The sequence below is a fragment of the Panthera tigris genome, chromosome A2 (assembly GCF_018350195.1).
Source record: "Panthera tigris isolate Pti1 chromosome A2, P.tigris_Pti1_mat1.1, whole genome shotgun sequence".
Lineage (NCBI taxonomy): Eukaryota > Metazoa > Chordata > Mammalia > Carnivora > Felidae > Panthera > Panthera tigris.
The window spans coordinates 146088692-146110533 of record NC_056661.1 but is presented as its reverse complement, the minus strand read 5'-3'; the positions used below and the strand labels follow the sequence as shown (position 1 = coordinate 146110533).

Below are 21842 nucleotides of genomic sequence, written 5' to 3'. Positions count from 1 at the left end.
GAGCAGTTGCTCAAAATTTTATCTGCACCTTTCAACTGAGGGGAGCCGGGGCCTAGGCCCTGGTTTCAGGCTCTTGGAAAGGGAAGCCGTAGCCCAGCTCACATCCTGGGCAATGATGCTGGCCAGTGAGCTCTTTCTGCAGCAGCCGGAACTGGCAGGAGTGACTGCTGAGGGTTGGGGCTTCGGGGCTGGGGATCCAGGACCTGACCAGCGGCTGCTGTGGGGACAGCTTGGCCAAGCTTAGCTCAAGGCCCTCCACTCCTAAGGGAAGTGGGAGGAGCCCTGTGGACAGCTCACCGCACTTCCTGGGAAGGGGGGTCGGGATTTAGATGGTCCTACCCTAGTGAGAGCTTGTTTCTTCACATCCTTGGTGCAGAGGCTCCGGGAGCCCTCTGCAAGTTTGCTCAGTGGAAGCTCCATGCCAGAGAGAGAGTGACCCTCTTCTGCCCATCCCCTGCTCAGCAGCCCCCGCCTGAGCCCCAGCCTGCCTAGAGACTTCCTCAGACCTAGAGGCCAGGGAGCTCGTCCCTCAGCTCTGGGCTCACTTCCTATTTGTGCTTTAAGGTATGATGCAGGGCCGGGAGCTCAGTTGGTGGGTTTTCCCTCACATTCTGTTCCCAGGAACACAGGTGAATTTGCATAGAGTTTCTCTTGTCATGGGTCTTGTCAAACAAGGTTGCAGATCTAGGTTTATGACTCTGGGCCATACAAGCCTCGTGACTGTAGGTATTCTCTCTCTCTCTCTCTCTCTCTCTCTCTCTCTCTCTCTCTCTCTTTTTCTCTCTTTTCTTCCTTCCTTCCTTCCGAGAGAATCTTAAGCAGGCTCCATGCCGAGTGTGGAGCCCGACACGGGCTCCGTGCTAGTGAGATCATGACCTGAGCCAAAATCAAGAGTCGGACGCTGAACCAGCCGAGCCACCCAGGCGCCCCTGTAGGTATTCTCTTAAGGAAAGCCTTCAAGAGAATCTCCACAGAAGATCCATTGCAAGGAGCCTCTTCATATTTGCAGTAGCATTTACCATTAGATTGCTACAAGTAGGCTGTTCAAAATAGAATTCAACTGGCAAACAGTAATTTCCACGCTGCTTCTAAATAACCTAGAAAATCACAGAACACAGAATCCTAGAGCTGGGAAGCCTTCTGGAAATCATCTTCTGCACCCACATGTTTTTCAGATGAGGGAACGCAGACCAGGGAGTGGGTTCACTTGGCCAAGTCCTAGTGACTCCCAGTGAGATGCATGTGCAGCCATAGAATGTAAGAACGGGACTGAGCCTTTCTGTGCTAATTCCCTCCCGGGCACTGGAGAAACTCATTAGAACCCTTTCTAGAAAGGGTTTCGTGAAGGTGAAAACATTATACTGTGCCCAGACTCTCCCCATCCCTCCGCCTTCAGGGTGTGTTGAGAGTTGGAGCTACTTTATTCCCCAGGAGTTAGGCTCTCCAAAGGTTCTCCCTGTCATGTCACAGTGCGGGCCACCATGCTGGCCACTCTACATGTCTGTCTCCCACTGCCTGTGAGCCCCAGTAGTGACTGTAGCATCCAGCCAGAGTCTGGAACGAATGAGTGGGGTGCTTACCTGGTGCACAAATTCAGCCCTCCTCACATGCCCCCCACCCCAAGCCCTCGTATTGGCTCTGGACTGTGGTCTCACCCTGTACCACGATAGTAATGGCTGGCGCAGACCCTCAGCTTTGCTTGGCCTCCTGGCCATCCATCCTCCCTCCGTCCCCACCCCTTTCCCTGACAAACCACCGCCACCCTCTCTTCCTTTGTAGCCTTATCCCCCTCGGGTCAGCCACCTCGCACTTCCCTGCGGCCAGGGCGCAGGGTGGCACCCTGTCCGCCAATTGTCATGGCCGGAAGGCCGTGTGCCTCAGCCCAGGGGGAAGAGAATTCTGACAAATGGCTGACTGAGGCTTGCCATGCAGCCCCAGGTTGGGGTGCTGGGAGACACATGGGCTGACCAGGAGCCCAAACTGTCTGGTCTCGAACCTTTTAGCGCTCTGACCCAGGTCAACGTAGAAGGGACACTGGGGAGACCAGCCCTGGTGAGGGGGCACTTTGCAGGCCTCACACCCCTTCTTACCTGAAATTTATGGAGTGCTGTCCAAGGGGACCCTCTGTCCCCATCCAGTCTGATTCCCATGCCGACTTGGCTTTGAACATCCTCTCTGGAGCCACAGTCTTCAGCCAGGATGGCACGAGGTTGTCTTGGGATGGCTTTTGTCTCACAAACCATTCCAGCGAGGGGAAACTGAGGCATAGCACTGAGGACTTGGAGTAGGTGACATAAACAGCTTTTCCCCCAAATATCCACGTGCCTCACTCCCTCATTTCTGTTAGCCACCGTCTCAGAGAGAACTTCCGGGCTGCTCGCATAACACGCCCTCCTCTCCTTACTCAGTGTATTTTCTCCATAGCACTTATCACCTGATGCATGCTCGTTTCTGCCTTTGTGTGTCTCTCTCTTGAGTAGACTATAAGTTCCATGAGGGCAAGGTCTTCTGTTGTTCATTGCTGTAGCCCCAGTACCTGGAACAGTACCTGGGAAATAGTAGATACTCAATAACTGTTTGCTGAATGAATGAGTGAGTAAGTGGCCGAGCTGGCTTAGAACCCAAAGTCTTGTCTGCTAGTTCTGAGCCGTCCACTTGCAAGGCTCTAACCTGGTTCCAGAAGAAGAGAGGCAGGTGGCTGGTGAGACCAGCCCGGGACGTGGGAGGGATGGTTGCCTGGGCACGAAGGTGGAGCGGGACTCCTGAAGGCAGGGGTGCTGTGGGAGGTGCAGCCGCCTCATAGCTGCTTCTGGCCACCTCCCCGCCCCCAGAGGACCCTTCTGTTGAAGGTTAGGGCTGCTGGTTGTTAAAACTTAATTTGGCTGCTCTTAGCAACTAAAAAACAGTGGACTGACCAAGACGGAAGTTGTCTGTCACTCACGTGAGAGAAGTTCAGAGCGCTGGGATGGCGGTCTGTTCTGCCATCATCAGCATGCTGCCTCATGGTCCAAGATGGCTCCTGGGGCTCAGCTATCAGGAGAAAAGAACAAGAAGCCTGTGGCTCCTCTTTCGAGGGCACCTGCCAGAAACCACACACAACACTTTAGTTACATTTGTTGGACAGAACTTGGTCCTTGGCCACACCTAGCTGCAAGGGAAGCAGGGAAGAATACTTTGATTAGGGAAGAGTATTTGTTATTTCAGGTACCCATATATATGCCTAAGCAAAAACCAGTGGTTCAGTGATAAAGAAGTCAGAAAGAATGCATATCGGAGTAGGTCACTGGCAAATACTACCACAGGCTAAGTCCCTGAAAACCTTGGGTTTCTCTGCAGCTGCCCTCAAACCTCGTCTTGCCAATCAGATCGGCTCTGCTTGCGTGAAACCCAAGTAGTTGTCCGCCATGGCCAAAGGCCTTGCCCCAGCTCTGGCTGAGCCATTTTCAGCTTATCTGTTGTCTTTTTGGTGGCTCCAGTGTGTTGGTGTATTGATGGAGGGTTTCCTTGTAATGTGCAAAGAAACCCAGCTCCCTCCCACGCAAGCCCCCTCGCCTTGAGCTGCACTAGTGTCCCGGGGACCGCCGATGACCAGGGCTTCCTCCAGGGCTGCCCCTGGGGGACCTACTTTCTCCCACTGCCCTTTGAATGGCAAAGAAGTATTTCTACACCCTATCCTCCCCTTCCTAGCTCAGCAGGGGCAAGTATGGGGCCGAGGGAAGTACTGTCTTAAATGTTTGGTCCATGGGGCACCTGGGTGGCTCCATCGGTTAAGTGGCCGACTTTGGCTTAGGTCACGATCTCAGTTTGTGGGTTGGAGCCCCGTGTCAGGCCCCGTGTCATGCTAACAGCTCAGAGCCTGGAGCCTGTTTTGGATTCTGTCTTCCTCTCTCTCTACCCCTCCACTGCTCGGGCCATTTCTCAAAAATAAATAAACATTAGAAGAGATTAAAAAAATAAATATTTGGTCCATGGACACTCCTGAGAGCACCAGCTGGAGGCCGGTGGCTTTCCAAACTGGTGGAGGTACTCTATGGAGCTGTCGTGGGGGCCACCGAGAGGTTGGGGTACACACCTAGAGAGGAAAGCTAAGAGAAGGCCAATTTGGGGGCGGACTTTTCATCCCACCCCACTTTGCGCATCTCCATTTTTATCTGTTCTGTAGGGTAGGTCTCCACATAAGAGTTCCTCTGAGAAAAATTCTGCTGTCAAGGAGAAGAAACACTGAAATCTCTCGGCATGATGTGCCAGGATTTGAAGTTAGAAGCGTGGAGTTTAGCCTGGGCTTTGGCACTTGCTGGCCTTGCGGTTTCAGACTTGTTCCTTGGCCTCTGTTTCCCTGGCTGTGAGATAGTATAATGCCTTCTCTGCAAGTGTGGGTTACACACTGGTGGTGTGCCTGACGCAGTTTTGTTTTACGTCTTTTACTGGCTTTAGGTCTAGCCCAGCGTGCGATATGATGAAGCAGACCTGTTCCCCCCTCTCCACCCCCCAGCATGTGCCATGACCTCTCTGCGCTAAGCTTTTGCCCATTTATTCACTGTCCCACAGCCAGGCCCTTCAGGACGAGGGCCCCGGTTCTGAGGCTGTGGTAAGCCGTACTCCCAGGAAGGGGCTGCAATGTCCACCCCCCCTCCCTGCCTCCCAGTTCCTGCTTCCCACCTGGTGCTTCCCACTCCATTTCTCGGGGACGCTGCCCTTTCCCCTTAGGCTACAAGTCAGACGGGTTTTCCTGAAGCCACCAAGGCCCTGATCCTGGAGCCCCTGAGGTTCTGGCCATCACGCTGTGAAATGGAGGGTCACATCCTACTGCTTTTTTTTCTGGATCGGTGTCCCTCTGGCTGCTCTTTCTCCACTGCCCCTGTGCAGGCCACAGATCTGAGTATCACCCTCTAAATAGCTTCCTTCCTCCTCCTCCAACCCTCCCTGACTCTAGCACCAAATTCACTGTGGCACCATCCGAGCCGGGCAGCAAAACCTGGTGAAGGTCTTTAGAGCCAATCTGCACTCCCCTTCAGGGAGGAGGGGAAGCAATCCAGCAGCAAATATAAACCAGGGAACTGAGTATCTCCTCCCGGAGGTGAGAAGTGGGAGGAAGATAGAAACTGCTCACCGAGCTGCATTTGACTTTCTGCACCGTAATCCCCAGGGGCTGGTGCCCTTGTGCCTCACTTTACCCCTACGGTAAATCAGGGCTAGCACCCCACTTTTTTTCCTTTGGTCTTGTTTTTTACTTTTAAGTCGGTAGAATAAGCTGGGTCTCAAACTGTGCCCAAAGAGAACACCAGTAGTCCTCAAGATAGTAAGAGTTCTGCTCCCAGTAAATGTTTGATAAATGAATAGAAAGTTTGTCGTGAGTAAAAGAGACGCATGATCCAAAAGGTTTGGAAAAGGCTGCCGACTCGATTCCCCTTCTTGGAAAGTCAGTGCCTGTTAGGATCTTAAATGCTCCCAGATGCCCCTTACCGAATAGCCTTTGCTTAATTCAGCGTCCTCCAAATGTACTTTAACCGTGGAAACAACCTTTCCTCCTCCTTTTTTTTTTTTTTTTGTTTATATATTTTTGAGACAGAGAGAGCATGAATGGGGGAGGGTGAGAGAGAGAGGGAGACACAGAATCCGAAGCAGACTCCAGGCTCTGAGCCGTCAGCACAGAGCCCGACGCGGGGCTCGAACTCACGGACCGCGAGATCATGACCTGAGCCGAAGTCGGACGCTCAACCGACTGAGCCACCCAGGTGCCCCTTTCCTCCTCCTTTTTAGAACATCCACGAACATCTGGTGGGGGGAAATACGGATATGAAGATAGAGGGACCGCCTGCCCCAGTTTGCCCAGGACTGAGAGGTATCCAGGGATATGTGACTCAGGGCTAGAACCCACGCAGTCCTATGTAAAGACCGGACCACTGGGCGTGTGCGTCCAGTCTGGAGCTTTGCTAAGCAGGACCTTCTGGAAAGGGAAATGCAGCCTGACAGCGCCCTCCTTCCTGAGGGGATTTGTAGGAAACCACATGGAAGCTTGTGGCCAGAATAAAGGCTGCTTGTACCAGAGTCAGTGTAGGGAACAGGTTCCATTCCAGGCCAGTGGCCCTGCATGGGTGCTTAATAACGGTGTTGTTTCTCAGGTAGGAGTTGAAGGCATTATTACGAAAATTGTGGGTGGGTGTGTTTTTGACGTTTGATCTTTCTACTCAGATGGGGGCAGACGTGGCTTGCTGGTTGATTCTGGCTGCTTTTTTTTCCTGTTGTGCCTCTGCTCCTACTGCTTTGAGTCCCTGTTCCTGACAACATCACGGTTTCTGTGTTAAATCCAGTCTCAGGCTGTCCCCCTGTCCCAGGGGCTTGGAGAAGGGGATTCCCAAGGCTGTTCTGCCAGCCAGCACTGCCCTGGTGGCTCACCCGAGGCAGTGGTGCTGGGGCTTTGTCCTCAGCCCTGGGTAACGCCGAGCTCCTCCACCTTCGGGCTGTCATTTTTCTGGGAGCCAGGGAACCAAATGGTGGAAAGGGGGTGACTCGTTGGATGGAATCACCGGCTTGCCCGTGCTTTTCGAGCTGCTGCCAGCACATCATACATCCTCCCAGTGGCGGGTCGGTGAGCGCGGGGTCCCCTCGCTCAGGCACATGTAGCTCCACACCCCAGGCGTAGGGGGCGCTGCTGAGTAGAGCGCGTCTGGGTCTCAGCCCGTCCCTGCGCGCGGCAGCCCCGCGCTATGAGCCCAGTCCCCAGCATGCCCCCTTCTGCTGGCCAGGCCACTGCATCCGGAGACCCCGGAGCCCCACACGGAACTACTTCTCACCCTGAGCTCATCCTCGTTTTCAGCTTCTCAGTGGCCACAGTGGACATTGGAGGGCACGTGCTGTCGACAGCTGGCTCCTGGGGAGAGGCGGGGTGGGAGCTTGTCCACAGGCTCTCATTCTCCCCTTGGCATCCCGGGAGGTTGTACTTGGCTGGAAAAACACTTTGGCTTTCCTCCCAGGCACCGGGGAGAATCTGGAAGCCTGGTCCTGACCGCACAATATCACATCTCTGAATTCCATGAGCTCTCTCGGGCAGTCACGACATCACACCAGCTGTAGCTGCCCCAGCGCCTCCTGTTAATTAAGCTTCGGTGTACGTAAGTGTGTCTGTGTGTATGGGGGGTGACGGCAGGCATAGGGCAGATACCCAGGAGGGTCCTGTGTTGGGTGTTGAATAAAGGGCAGGGAAAAAAAGAAAACGGGTTTGTAAGAGCAAGATGCTCCCTCCCTCCGGGGCCGGGAGTCCTCCCGGTGGGCCTCAGTTTTCTCATCTGTGGATAAGGGGCTGTGCCCAGCCGCCAGTTATGCAGGGCGGTGGACTCAGCCACATGTTGGCCCTGACTGCTCGGTAGCTCACTGCCTCTCTGGCCCCTGCTTCCCCAGCTGCTTCCTCAGCGGAGGGGTGGACATCAGCTCCTTTTCCGGTTGCATCTTTAGGCATGATGTCATTACTGTAAAAGCAAAGACCAGTCTGTAAGGGAAGACGAGAAAGGCAACAGTCTCTGGGGGCTAGTATCTCCAAAGTCCTGTGGCCTTGGGTTGTGCCACACTCCAGAGGATTGCACCCGTTTTCCAGACGGGACATCCAAGGTGGGAGGATGGTGGTGAATTACCCAGCCACGAGCTAAGTCTCGGAGTCTTGAGGTTCCAGCTAGCTCCTTCCAACTTAGGTATGACTTAGTGCTCTTGGCCTGGCCATCTGTACCCCTTGCATGGTAGCAAGACTCCTAACACAATAAAGAGCGTGGAGAAAGAAAGGGGAGATGGGAGCATGGGAGGCCAAGGCGTAGGGGATGGTTCTTCCCCTGCCTCCACCCATTCAGGAGCCCCAAGTCTGACTTTGGTGTCAATCTTGTGTGACCTAAGCAAAGCCTTGACCCTCTTTCCTGACCTGGGAAGTTTCAGAGGGAAACATTCCATTTTGCTCGAAGTTTCTTCTGAAAAGAAGAGCCGTGAAATCACCGTGTGTGTGTGCGTGCGCACCTTCCGTCCCCCCTCTGATGTAAGCCCCCTTGACTACTTTTAGGGGATGAATTTTCAGCTGCTTGGACACCTGGCTCCAAGCAGGCTGGCCCTGGGATTCTTGATTCACTTCCCAAGGCGGCTCCCGTAGGAAACCCCGCTTCCTTGACGAGCTCTAACATCTCAAACGCTGGGGGACAACTTGGCTTTGTTTAAAAGGAACGAGGCTTTTAACTTTCCCACCACCACCGGCCTTGGCGGGAGTGGGGGGGGGGCAAGAGAGCCAGCCCTCAATTGTTTAGCTGTATTCATTTATGAGGTTTGTTTGTTTCTCTTTAAGCAATACTCCTACCAGATCCCTACTTCCCCACAGGCAAGCGGACCTCCTTTGTCTTTAAACACCAAAGAAGTCTAGATTTTGAGCTTAACAGGGGAGTAGTCCTGTTTTTCCCTGTTTCTTAGGGCCAAGCATAGTCTTGGGTGATGGAGTTTAGACTTTTTTTAAATTGTTTTTTAGAATTGTACTTGGGGGGGGTGGGGGGAGGATGCAAGTGGGGTAGGGGCAAAGGGAGTGGGAGAGAGAATCTTAAGCTCCCAACGCAGGGCTCGATCTCAGGACCCTGAGATCACGACCTGAGCTGAAATCAAGAGTCGGACACTTAAGTGACTGAGCCACCCAGGCGTGCCTTGGCTTTGTTTTTAACTTGCTTTGCAGAGTAAGTGGGGTTTCGGGTGGGGAGCCAGCTAACCTGAGCCTTAGCTCCCCTCACCCCAGCACACACACATTTCGCCTAGGGAACGTGTACTAACATGGATTATTCTGCAGCAAGAAGGATGCAGGTGTTATTCCTGGAAGGGGAGAATTCTCTCCAGGACAGAAAAAAAAAAGTTTGGAAATTTGGAAGGCTGTGCTTGCTGCCTTAACCTTCAGCTTCCAGCAGGCGGAAACTGGTCATTCCCGGGGAAGTTCACAGGCCCCGTTTCACAGAACTTTCTCATTCGGCTCATAGAGCCCACTATCTCACCTTCTATTTGGGACTTCCCTCTGGCTTCTGGCCCTTGTTTGTTTTCAGCCTGGAGCGGAGACTGGTCCCTGGTGGAGGTTTCCAAGGGCGGTGGAGAAACCGGTACGCATCTGGTTATTTTCATGGCTTCGGGACCAGGAAGGTGGCGTGGGAACGACAGCGTGCTCCCTCAGAAAAACATTTACCAAGGTTGTCTTTGAACTGACCACCGAGGGAAGAGTTGCATTCTGAGTGTGCGCAGGCTTTGGCCGGAAGCCTGCGTGTGCCCGAGGGTTTAGAGAACAGTAGGTGCCCCGGGGGAAGCGGTGTGGTCAGTTGCAAAGTTGATGAGGCATGCACCAGCCGTGGTGGTTCATTGTCATGGGCGCTCGCCTCCTGTGGACAGCCGGGGCTGGATCTGCTCTTGCCCCCACTGTCCCATAGCCAGTCCCCAGTCTGCTCTGCAAAGAGCACAACGGTGGGACCTTCTCAGAGAGCGTGGGAGACGCATGCAGAGCTCTCAGTTCAGTGTCTGGCCCGAATGATAAGGCCTCAGTAAGTGCAAGATAAAAGCTTAAGAGTGATACGATAAACTGGTTTGGATGGGGGGGGGTTTGTAGAAAATGCCACTGCGTGAGGAGGGAGGAAGTACATACTTGTGTCCTGTGGTCTCAGACCTGACGCAAGCCCAGGGCGACGCGCGGTGCCCCACCGGTTCCCAGCCCTAGCGTGCACACATTTGTGTCTCCAGCACGCAGGAGGGTGTTGGCAAGGTTGTCAGCCTGGCTTCCCATCCAGCCAGACCTGCCCCTCTGCAGATTTGAGGTATTTTGACATTTCCCCCCAAAGCTTATACATTTTCTTAAGTGCTCATTTTGTTCCAAGGTAGCTATTTCTCTCTCCCTTGGCTGACAAGGCTCCAGACGCCTCAGGCTCACACAGGACCTGGGGTTCACACCCCAGGGCTCGCTCTTTTTGTGCATCACACACGGGGACCTTGAATCTGATCCTAAAGATGGGCCACAGGGCCCTGCGTTTCCTCCCCGGAGCACCGCCCTGTTGTACTGACCCTTGTACAGGAGCCCTTCCTGGAGCTGGCGAGCTCAGCTGGCTGGGCATCACCCCTGCCGGCGCCCAGGCCAGGGGGTTGGCGGCTGCTGGGCACGCTGCCTGGTCAGACAGATCAGGATTCACATGGTCTGCAGCAGCTGAAGGGATTAGGAGGCCCTGGGAAGGGTATTGTTTTAAGGAGGTTAGCCTGTCTTTCCAGCTCAGGAAGAGCCCCAGCCCCTTTCCTGGACAGGCTGGCTGCCCTCACACCAAGCCTGAAACACCTGCCCCAAACCTCCAGGGGTCAGCACGTGCACACTCCTCATTAGGAATAGCAACGACAGGTGGCTCAGAGGTCGGTAGCGGGCCCGGGACAGGGACATCCGGGTGGGTGGAAGGAGGAACCCGGCAGGGGCAGCGGGGGCTCGGGGTAGAGGCAGGACTACAATCTTGGGTGGCACAGTTGACCGAATTCCAAGCTCTCCTCATACCTCTCTGCCTCCAGCAACAGAATTAGAATAATGAGTAATCCAAAGAATGTATTTAGAAGCTTCCTGCTGAGGAGCTCAGTCCTGTACAGGATGGGGGTGGGGTTCCACCCTCTGACCCCCACTTGGAGAGCTTCTGATGAGGGTGGGGTGGTGGTGTGCAGTCAAGTCTGGCCTCTCATTGTCATTAGGGGGGACTGCCGACGTCATCGGAGCCACCCCTCCGTGAATCGTTTGGAAATGAAGGCCTCCTGAGGCTGGTCCTCCAGGGAAGCAGGAGAGAGCACAGTGCCCCAGAGCCCCTGAAAGCCAGATCTGAGTGACAGCTAGTCGGTCAGGGTGTGGGTCTGGGACGACCAAGCTGAGTGGAGTGGCTGGAGATTCCGTCTGGGTGCGGGATGTGGAAGCTCAGGAAATGGGGCCTGGGGCTAGCAAGCATTCCGGTTCCCGAGGACCACCCCCCGCCCTGTCCACGCAGCTCAGCCTCCCAGCCTCTGCACGGAGCTGTGTGCAGGGCAGGCAGATGTTCCCCCAAAGGCAGGAGCTGCAGTGTTCATGCAGAGTGACTCCGTGCTGGGAGCCACCCGAACACCCATCAGCAGTGGAATGAGTGAGACATGGGGGGATGTCCACACAACAGAGAACAAACAGTCCACAGCGACGCGCCGTGGGAAGGATGAATCGTGCAAATAAGATGCCAAGGGAAAGAAGCCAGACCTAAACGTCAGTAGTGTGGGATACCATTGATAGACACACAGTTAGCCCGGGTATTTAAGTCGGATGAGAGCTTACCCTTGGGGGATGGAGAGTGACTGGGAGTACGGTGGGCTTCCAGGATCGTGCGCCCTGTTCTGTGGTCCGGGTATGGGGGTGTGTTCCATCAACACTTGTGATGGCTGCAGTTCTCTGAACGTATGTAATTCTTTTTAAGTTCCTGTATTCATTTTGAGAGAGAGAGAGCGCGAGCAGAGAGGTGCAGAGAGAGAAGGAGAGCGAGAATCCAGGCAGACTCCATGCTGTCAGCTCAGATCCTGATGCGGGGCTTGAACTCCCAAACCGTGAGCTGAAATCAAGAGTCGGTCGCTGCTCAACCGACTGAGCTACCCAGGTGCCCCGAATACACGTAATTCTTTACTAAAACACTGTTAAGATACAGGAGGAGGGGCTGTTCTGAGGATCTCCTGATCCAAGCCAGCAGCCCAAACCCCAGGCTTCCAGAGAGTTCGGAGGGGCGGCCCAGGGAGAGAGGCTCTGTCGACCAGGAGCAACCAGCCTCGAGGGGAACAGGAAGGAAACCACGTTAGGTGCACCGACCTGCGTGTCTGCTGGCCGACTTCTACCTTGGCCATTCCCGTGAGGGTCAAAGGGAGTACGGTTACTAGGCAGCCCCGAGCTTGGGAACACGGCAGGCGCCTGCTGGGGATGGGTGCCCGACAGGTTCCGGTGCGAGAAGACTGGCCAAGGCCCCTCCCACGATACGGCGAGTAAATGGTAACAAACAGGGCGGAAGAAGCGGGGGCGGGGGTCCCTCTGTAGGGACCCTCTCCGATGTCTCACCTCTCCGATGTCTGTTACTGGACTGTGGTGCTCTCGCATTTTTTAAGTCCTTTTCTATTATTTGAGTAGGTAGCAGTTTAGGTGTTTCTGCTTGTGGTATGAATTGCAAAACCTTTTTGCCACCGTGGTTTCTAATAGTCTGCTGGTACAAGTGGCCCTCACTGGGTCCTTCGGGGAAATCACAGAGGCTTGCGCACACGAGGCGGGGCGGGGGGGGGGCGGTGGGGGGAGGTCTGCAAACTACAGCTCAGGTGCCTGCATTTGTCCCTGCAGTTTTAGTGGGACGCGGCCACAGCCACGTGCACCGCACATACTGCCTGTGGTGGATTTTGTGGCTACAGTGCAGTTGAGGCCTAAAGCAAGGTCTAAAATATTTACTCTCGAGCCCTTTGCAGAGAAAGCTTGCTAATAACCCCTGTTATACATTACTGTGTCACGACGTCATCGTTCCACAAATGGAAAGCAAGGCCTGAGGAGTGTAAGTGGCCCCAGGCTGAGAAGTCGCCCGAATCGGCACCACGGGGTGCTCTGGGAAGAAAGCTGGTCCTCGGCTGACTGCGGGCCTAAGCCGCCTGACCCCTCAGTCGCTGTGGTGCTGAACAGGTCAGTTACCTTTTTTCACCTCCCTTCCTTATCAGAAACTTCCGGAGTTTTTCAGCATTAAGTGAGCTACCACATCAAAGCCCCCCACCCTCTGTTGGCATGAGGACGTTTTAATATTTGAGTTCCCCACCTTTAAAAAAAACATTTTTTTTTTTAATGTTTATTTACTTTTGAGAGAGAAAGAGAGCACGAGCAGGGGAGGGGCAGAGAGAGAGGGAGACAGGCTCTAGGCTCTGAGCTGTCAGCACAGAGCCGGAGACCCGTGAACCACGAGACCATGACCTGAGCTGAAGTCGGACGCTTAACCGACTAGGCCACCCAGGCACCCCAAGTCCCCCACCTTCTTAAGGGCCAGACACTTATCAGGTTCTGTTGTCTTCACACAGGGTGGGATGGGGAAGGAGGCCGAAGGGGTATAGTTTCGGTTCACCAAGGAGGAAACCCAGGCCTGAGAGAGAGAGGCACACCCAGCGTCTCTCCCCCCTGGTGCCCTGTGCACCCCCATCACGTGGGCTCTCACGCCAGACGCTGGTCCCAGAGCCCATGTAGCCTTAAACAGCTCTCCCTGAAGGGAGCCTGAGGCTGCCCGGACTTGCCCTGTGAGGCTGTGGTCTGGGGTTGCTGTCAGGGCAGAACTGGAGGCTGCCACCAGAAAAGCCCCTCCCTCCCTCACCCCTGCTCTCGTTCCCCCCCCAGGCTTCTCTGAGGAGATGAGGAAACACTTCCTGGAGCAGGAAGATTCCCACTTATCCCTTCCTCTTGTCTGGGAATTTGCTTGACCGTAGCCACCCTGATGCTGTCACCTTCCCCTGCCCCTTCTCCTAAGAGGCTGTGCTGCCCTGGGAAACCTTGGAAGAGACCCAGTGGGTCCGAGGATGCCTTGCGTCCACCCTCCCCTGTGTCCAGGCCTGTAGAGATGTGAACACCCCCAGAGGGGGAGGCATGCGGACGGTGTGGCTCTGTAACCAGGGGATTGTGGCCGAGGGCGTAACTCCGGGCTCCCAGAGGGTATAATCATTTCTTTCTTTTTTTTTTTTTTTTTTAATTTTTTAATGTTTATTTATTTTTAGAGACAGAGACAGAGCGTGAGCGAGGGAGGGGCAGAGAGAGGGAGACACAGAATCCAAAGCAGGCTCCAGACTCTGATCTGTCAGCACAGAGTCCGACATGGGGCTCGAACTCACAAACTGCGAGATCATGACCTGAGCCAAAGGCAGATGCTTAACTGACTGAGCCACCCAGGTGCCCTGAAATTGATTTTTTTTAAAGTTTATTTATTTTTGAGAGAAAGAGAGTGTGAGCAGGGGAGGGGCAGAGAGGGGGAGAGAGAGAGAGAGAGAGAGAGAGAGAGAGAATGAGAATGAGAGAGAGAGAGAGAGAGAGAGAGAGAGAATCCCAAGCAGGCTCCGTGTTCTCAGTGTAGAGCCTGAGCCGGGGCTTCAGCTCCCAAACTGTGAACTGAGCTGAAATTAAGAGTCAGATGCCTCACCTACTGAGCCACCCAGGGGCCCTCTGAGTACGTGCTCTTAACCATCACCCCGTACTGCTTTCGTGGAGGGGAAGGGAGAGGGTCACAGTGGGACAGGGCAGGGATGTGTGTAGGCTGGAGCTGGCCACCCGCAGGCTCTGGGCCACACTGTTGGTGCAGGGAACAGGAGAGAAGGGAGAGTTGTTGGCTTGGGGAAGAAGAGGTGGGATGAGGTCCTCTGGCCGTGTGCCCTCCCCTTCAGGGAGGAGAGTGCCCAAGGGAAGCCTGCCCTTCTCCACTGCCGAGGGACGTCCACGTTGGACAGTGGCGGCCCTCTCCTGCCCAGGGAAACAGCCAGACGGGGCCCCACCCTGGGAGCGAGTGTCGGGCAGGCCAGCTGAAGCAAGCTGATAAGGGCAGAACAATTCTAGATTTGAAGAATGCCCGGAATTATCTCCCTTGAGGGGGCAGCTCTGCGCCCCTGTGGGAGAGGCAGTGCCGAGGAGCCAGGCCCCATAACCCCCTGGGGTGCTGTCCTGCTGTCCAGAGACCCCAAGAAGGCAGGCTCATAGTGGGGCCAGCAGAACTGCCGGGGTGGGGGGCCCCGGGGAGGGACAGGGAGGCTGGACCAGAACCTGTGGCCACACGTCTGCCTGGCCACTCAGCCTGAGTGGGGTGATGAGGGCCGGCCGGCCCTGGCCTTCCCTAGGCAGTTGAGGCAGCTCTTCCTGCTGTTTCTGGTCTATTAACCTCCATCCGAGCCCCTGGTCTTAACTCGGTTTGCAACAGTAAGACACCACAGACTGGGTGGCCTAAGCATCAGACATTTGTTTCTCACAGTTCTGAGGTTGGGAAATCCAAGACCGGGGTGGCAGCGTGGTCGGGGGGCCCTTTTCCTGGCTTGTAGATGGCCACATTTTGTGTCCTCACTTGCCAAAGAGGGGCGAAGCTGTGTCCTTCCTCGTGTAAGGACATTACTCCCCCCCTGGGGGCCCCACCCTCATGACCCCATCAAACCTTAATCACCTCCCAAAGGCCCCTATCATACCATCACATTGAGGGGTAGGCCTTCAACCAGTGACTTTGGTGGTGGTGGGGACACAGCCGGTCAGTTCATAGCACCCCTTATGCCAGGCAAGTTGACCAGGTGCATTTTGGGGGCCCTCAGCCCAAGCAGGGAGCTGTGTGGAGGGGGTACAGAGAACAGCCCCAGAGGGACCTGTGGCAAAAAATACCATGCTACCTGCTTCCCCACCTCACCCCCCAAAAAACCAACTTTAAATCCTCAAACCTGTCATCATCACCCTATTTGGACAAAGCGTCTTTGCAGATGTAACTAATAAGCTAAGGATCTTGACGTGAGGTTATCCAGATGGGCCCTAAATCCAATGAGGAGCTTCCTTATAAAAGAGACCAGGAAAAGAGGTGACAGCAGTGTGACCAGGTGGCAGAGATTGGCCCATGGCCCCCAGAGGCTAGAGAGGCAGGGAACGGTCCCCCTTGGAAACTCCAGAGGGCCTCCAGAACCGTGACAAAATACATTTCTGGTTTTTTTTAATTTAATGTTTGTTTATTTTTGAGAGAGAGACTTGAGCAGGGGAGGGGCAAGAGAGGGCTTGAGAGGGCTTGAGCAGGGGAGGGGCAAGAGAGAGAGAGGGAGACACAGAATCCTTAGCAGGCTCCAGGCTCTGAGCTGTCAGCACAGAGCCCTACGCGGGGCAGGGCTGGACCTCATGAACCACGAGATCATGACCTGAGTCGAAAGTTGGACACTTAACTGAGCGACCCAGGCACCCCTACATTTCTCTTGTTTTAAACCACTCAGTTTGTGGGGATTGGTGTGCAGCCAGAGAAAACTGATACAGGTCCCAAGGCACAAAGAGGGTCTGGGCTTTACCCAGTACCCAAAGAGCCCAGTGCACACCTGAGGAGAAAGTCGAAGCTGGTTGGGAGAGGTGAGGGGAGTCAGCCTTCCTCCTCTCCTCCCTGGGCTCCCAGCCCAGGGCTCTGACCTTTCCCAGTCGCTGTCCTCTGCCCACTGCCCACAAGCTCCTTGCTGATGCCGTTCCCCCAGGTCAGGCTCCCCCATCCTCCCCAGCCCCAACCAATGCCTGCTTGGGACCTTTGGGGGGTGGGAACGAGGACTGGCTTTCTTAGAGCCATAGGGACGAGCATTTATAAGGGATGTGGATAGGGCAAGTGAGCAGAACATCGTAGCAACCAGCCTCCAAGGACAGGACCCATATTGGGTCAGAGGGCAGAATCCAGAAGAGCCTCTTGGTGGAGGCAGTGAGTGCTGAACTGAGTAGGAGGTGGGAGATAGCAGGGAAGGATGACCAGATAGGGCTGAGGCAGGGCACTGGTGAAGACCTGGGTGGAATGAGGAGTGTGTGGGAGCACAGAGGTGGGGACACAACATGGATGAGCCCAGAGGAGCGCAAGGGAGTGAGTGTGGTGCAGAGAGCGGGCGTCTGAGTTTGGGGCTCCCCAAAGCTCCCCATCTGCCCCACATCGCCCTAATTCCCAGCTACCACCCAGAAGCAATAAGCCCAGAGCAACATGGGCAGCAGGGTTTGGGGTCTGAGAAGAGTGTGCTCTAGCAGGCTAGGAGGGGCTCAGACTTCAGCCAAGGCTGCACCTGCGGCACCATCTGGCTCCTGGGGGGGGGGCGGGGCGGGGGGTGAGAGAGGCTCAGGAAACAGGTGGCACAGGCTGGAAAATGAGTTTTGAGGTCGGTCAGTTCTTGGAAAGGGGTGCCCAGAGGGCAAGGCCACTGGAGCAGCTGGTTAGCGTGGCTCTCTTGTCACAGCAAAAGCAGACCTACCTGTGCCGTGCTTAGGGAAGTGCCTCCACATCTGCAGGGACCTGAGAAACCTTGTCGTTTTCACAGATGTGCTTCGTGGGGGATCAGAGGCAGAACTGGGATGTGAAAGCTCAGATCTCCGGATTCCCAGTCTATGTGCTTTCCTTTATCGCTCCAGTCCGGGAAGACGCCAGCTTACCCCACCTGGTTGCTGCCATTTTACCGTGCCCCCCCCCCCCCCCCGTCCCCCCCGTCCCCCCCGTCCCCCCTGCCCCTAGCTTTTTGGTGTTATTTTCCTGGAGATAAAAGTGTAGTTGGGGGTGATGAGCTGGGGGTAACAAAGGAAGGAGGGGGTGGACGCTGGTGTCCAGGCCTGGCCCTCCCTCCCATCTAACTGCCTTCCTGCCCTCCTTCCACACGCCCTCTTCCTGGGGCATTCTTTCCAGTTTCCTTTCTCGCTATTAATAGCCCAGAGTCACCCCAGGTCTGTCAGTGGCCAGGAACAGGAGGAAGCAGGCCCTCACCGAAGGCTGGGAGCAGCCTTCTCCTCTCCCCAGGGGAGCAGACGGGCCGAGCCTCGCCTCCCACTCTCCCAGTGCAGACAGGCGTGCGGCCCCCTTCCCCCGCTCATTTCTTTCAAGACCTGCTTCACTGTCCTCTCCTGCTTGCTCTTATCTCTGACCTCTTCGGCACCCCTCCCTCGCCGCACTTTCATTTCTTCCTCTCCTTCTTAATTCTCGGTGACCTCAGTGCCCACCCGTATAGACAGCGAGATACCGTGGCCTCCCACTTTCTTGACGGTCTCCCATCTCTGCTGTTTCACACCCTGTACCTTATCACCGCCACAAACTACCTCCTCTGAGATCTAAGCATTGCGTTCTTTGATTGCTCTTCCTCTGCCGTCCAGTTCATTTGCTCAAGTACACCCGTACTTGAACCCGTACCTATACATAATGCTCGAACCTAGACAGCCCGTCCTAGTGACCCACCCCCTCCTCGTGGCCTCTGGGCCCCCATCTGCCCATAAGGATAACCCTCCTGTCCTTCGCCATTCACCATCATAGCCCGACCTCACAAATATCAAGTCCCTTGCACCCTTTCCCGCCCCTGTGCTCACCTAGCAAACCCCGTTCCCGGATGGGCCCCGCCTCCATTTTTTGCGTGCCCACACCTAAGGACTGGAACACTCCTGGGGCAAAGCCACGCACTGGCTGATGGGATTAATTTAAAATGTGTGATTCCAGGCCTCAGTTTGGCACCAACTACTACTTGGCATTCGTTCTTTATTTCTCAAGGTGCAGACCTCTGACCAGCGGCGGCAGAATCCCCGGAACTGGTTAGAAATGTAAATTCTCATGCTCTATCCCAGACCTGCTGAATCAGAAAGTCTGGGGCTGGGTTCTGCACTTAGGGTTTTTTTTTTTTTTTTTTTTTTTTTTTGGGACAGAGAGAGACAGAGCATGAACAGGGGAGGGGCAGAGAGAGAGGGAGACACAGAATCGGAAACAGGCTCCAGGCTCCGAGCCATCAGCCCAGAGCCTGACGCGGGGCTCGAACTCACGGAGCGCGAGATCGTGACCTGGCTGAAGTCGGACGCTCAACCGACTGCGCCACCCAGGCGCCCCAATGCACTTAGGGTTTTAACAAGTCCTCCAAGTGATTCTGATGCTCATTGAAGTTGGAGAACCCTTTTCTAGTAGGCTGTCTTTTCCCCTTTCCAAAACGAGCGTTGCGTACTTTTTCCTTCCGCGAACTTCATCTGTAACAGCATGACTTGATTGAGAACACTTAATCTTTCTGCCACCAAAATTACAAACGCACTTAGGTCTGTACCCATCTTTTTTCCATTTCCAAGGCAGAAGTGTCTGACCTTCTACCGAAGGTCAGGTCTGGGGGCGGGGGGGGGGGGGGGGGGCAGGGGCGGGCACTTGGGATTCACACGCTTATATCCCCTTCTGTATCTTAAGGACCCAAAGAGACAATAGAGAGGAAGCAAAACAAAAGGAGCTTTCTTTTTTTTGGTGTTTGTTTATTCATTTGAGGGAGAGAGAGAGCGCGCGCGCGCCCGCACATGAGCTGGGGAGAGGCAGAGAGAGGGAGGCAGAATCGAATGCAGGCTCAGCGCTGTCAACACAGAACTTGATGTGGGGCTTGAACTCACAAACCATGAGATCAGATGCTTAACCGACTGAGCCACCCAGGCACCCCTAAATTTTTTTTTTTTTTTTTTAACATATACTCATTTTTGAGAGTGAGAGAGACAGAGCATGAGCGGGGGAGGGGCAGAGAGAGAGGGAGACACAGAATTGGAAGCAGGCTCCAGGAAGCAGGCTCCAGGCTCCGAGCTGTCAGCACAGAGCCCGACGCGGGCCTTGAACTCACGGACCGTGAGATCATGACCTGAGCCGAAGTCGGACACTCAACCGACTGAGCCACCCAGGCGCCCCATTGTTAGGGGCATTTTTTAAGTTTATTTTTTAATTTTTATTTTGAGAGGGAGAGAGCAAGCAGGGGAGGGGCAGAGAGAGAGGGAGAGAGAGAGGATCCCAGGCAGGTTCTGTGCTGTTAGTTGAGTTGGTCACCCAACCGACTGGGCCACCCGGGCGCCCCCATTAGGGTCATTCTTATGAATGCATCCTGATTCATACATGGCTCCCTAGGATAAATGCCTACTGGTACAACTAAGAGATGTCGATTTTTTTTTTTTTAATTAAAAAAATAAATTTTTTTAATGTTTATTTTTGAGACAGCATAATGTTTATTTTTGAGACAGCATGAACAGGGGATGGTCACAGAGAGAGGGAGACAATGTTACAAGTATTTTCTGATTCGTTTTCATTTTCCTTTTGGTTTCTTTTTTGTTTTTTAACTTTTTTCTTTTTAAACAATTTTAGATTTGCCGAAAAGTTGCAAAGAGGATACGGAGAGTTTTATATCCCTTTCCTTCAGCGTTGGCCTAATATTACCATCCTACATAATTGTGGTACATTTATCACAACTGAGAAATTAACCACTGGCACAACACAACTAAACTACAGACTTTATTCCTGTTTTACCATTATTTCTACTCATGGTCTTTTTTGTTCCAGAATATATTGCATTCAGTCACCATGTCTGAGTAGTCTCTCCCAATCTGTGACAGTTTTTCAGTCTTTCCTTATTGTTTATAATCTTGCTGGTTTTTAAGAGTACTAGCCAGATATTTGTAGAATGGCCTTCAATTTTGATGTGTCTGATGTTCTTAAATTCTTCCCGTGATTAGACTGGGGATATATATTATTTATTAATTTTTTTTTTAAATTCAAGTATTGAAGTATACTAATACAATCGTGTATTAGTTTTAGGTGAACAACATAGTGATTCAACAATTATATCCATTAGGAAATGCTTACAGTGATAAGCGTAGTTACCATCTGAGGGGTTATGCATGTTTAGAAAGAGGAGGGCAGAGCTGAAGTACCCTTCTCATGACATCTTACCAGGGGACAAGATGACGGGTTACTACTTACCATTGGTGATGTTAACGTTGATCATTTGGTTAAGATGATGTGTCTACCAGATTTCTCCACTTTTTTTTTTTTAATAATTTTTTGAATGTTTAATTGTTTTTGAGAGGTGGGGGGAGCAGAGGGAGAGGGAGACACAAATCTGAAGCAGGCTCCAGGTTCTGACCTGTCAGCACTGAGCCCCACGTGGGGCTCAAATCCAGGAACCCTCAGATCGTGACTTAAGTCGAAGTCAGATGCTTAACTGACTGGGCCGCCCAGGCGCCTCCCAGAGTTCTCCACCTTAAAGTTGTTACTAGTTTTCCCTTTCCATTCTCTGCTAGAAGAGAGCCCCTAAGGGGCGCCTGGGTGGCTCAGTCCGTTGAACTTGGGACTCTTGATTTCGTGTCAGGTCCCGATCCCAGGGTTGTGGGATCCGGCCCCGCCTCTGGCTCCACGCAGTACATGGAGCCTGCTTGGGATTCCTCTGTCTCCCTCTGCCTCTGCCCTTCCCCCGTTTGCACAAGCACGCAGTGTCTCTCAATTAAAACAAAAAAAAAGAAAAGAGAAAGAGCCCCTGGGACCAGCACACCCTCTGATGGGGATGAGGGTGGGGGAATATACTTCCTTCTGGAGGCAGGAAGGATATCTACAAATTGTTGGAATTCTGTAAACGATTTTGTTCCTTCTGCCCATTTTCCTTTACGTGCAAGGACTCTCTGGGGCTCAAATCGCTGCAGGTATGGCCACTGGGGGCTCCTTCAGATTGCTCCCTAGGTCTTTTGGACTTGGCCCGCTTTTTTATTTTATTTTATTTTATTTTATTTTTAAGCACTTCCTTACTTTCTGACACGTCCCAGCCTCAGCCTGCATTTTCCCTACATCAGCACTGGAATCGAGCCATTTCTCCAAGGAGCCCTGGTTCCTGATTTTGGAGAACGGTTGGGTATACTTAAGGCCACTACTTTTTTTTTATTGTTTTATTTATTTTAGAGAGGGAGACAGAGCGTGAGTGGGGGAGGAACAGAGAGAGAGGGAGACATGGAATCTGAAGCAGGCTCCAGGCTCCGAGCTGTCAGCACAGAGCCTGACACGGGGCTCGAATTCACGAGCCGCGAGGTCATGATCTGAGCCGAGGTCGGACACATAACCACCTGAGCCACCCAGGGGCCCCTGTGTATACTTGATAGTGCTGGCGTGTGGCTGCTTCTAGACCCTCTCAGTGGACAGAGCTAAGAAATACACATTTGTTTACCCACTTGTGTGTGCACACATCTGGATCGTTTCTTTGTATGTGCGTGTTAAATCATGCATTCATACTGACATCTGTCACTAATCATCATAGGGTTCATACAGCTTCTTCCCTACCTGCCTTACTTATAACTTCCTTCTCTGACGTGGAGAAAC

At 53.6% G+C, this 21842-nt stretch overlaps 1 protein-coding gene across 1 annotated transcript in view; it reads left to right on the top strand.

Moving 5' to 3' along the window:
• The first annotated feature begins 3968 nt into the window (after window positions 1-3968).
• Window positions 3969-21842, top strand: part of PODXL (podocalyxin like) — a 43622-nt gene continuing 25748 nt past the window's right edge. The window contains exons 1-2 of the mRNA XM_042977218.1: window positions 3969-4023; window positions 9051-9104. Of these exons, the coding sequence (XP_042833152.1) occupies window positions 3969-4023; window positions 9051-9104 (109 nt within the window). The remainder of the gene's footprint in view (window positions 4024-9050; window positions 9105-21842) is intronic.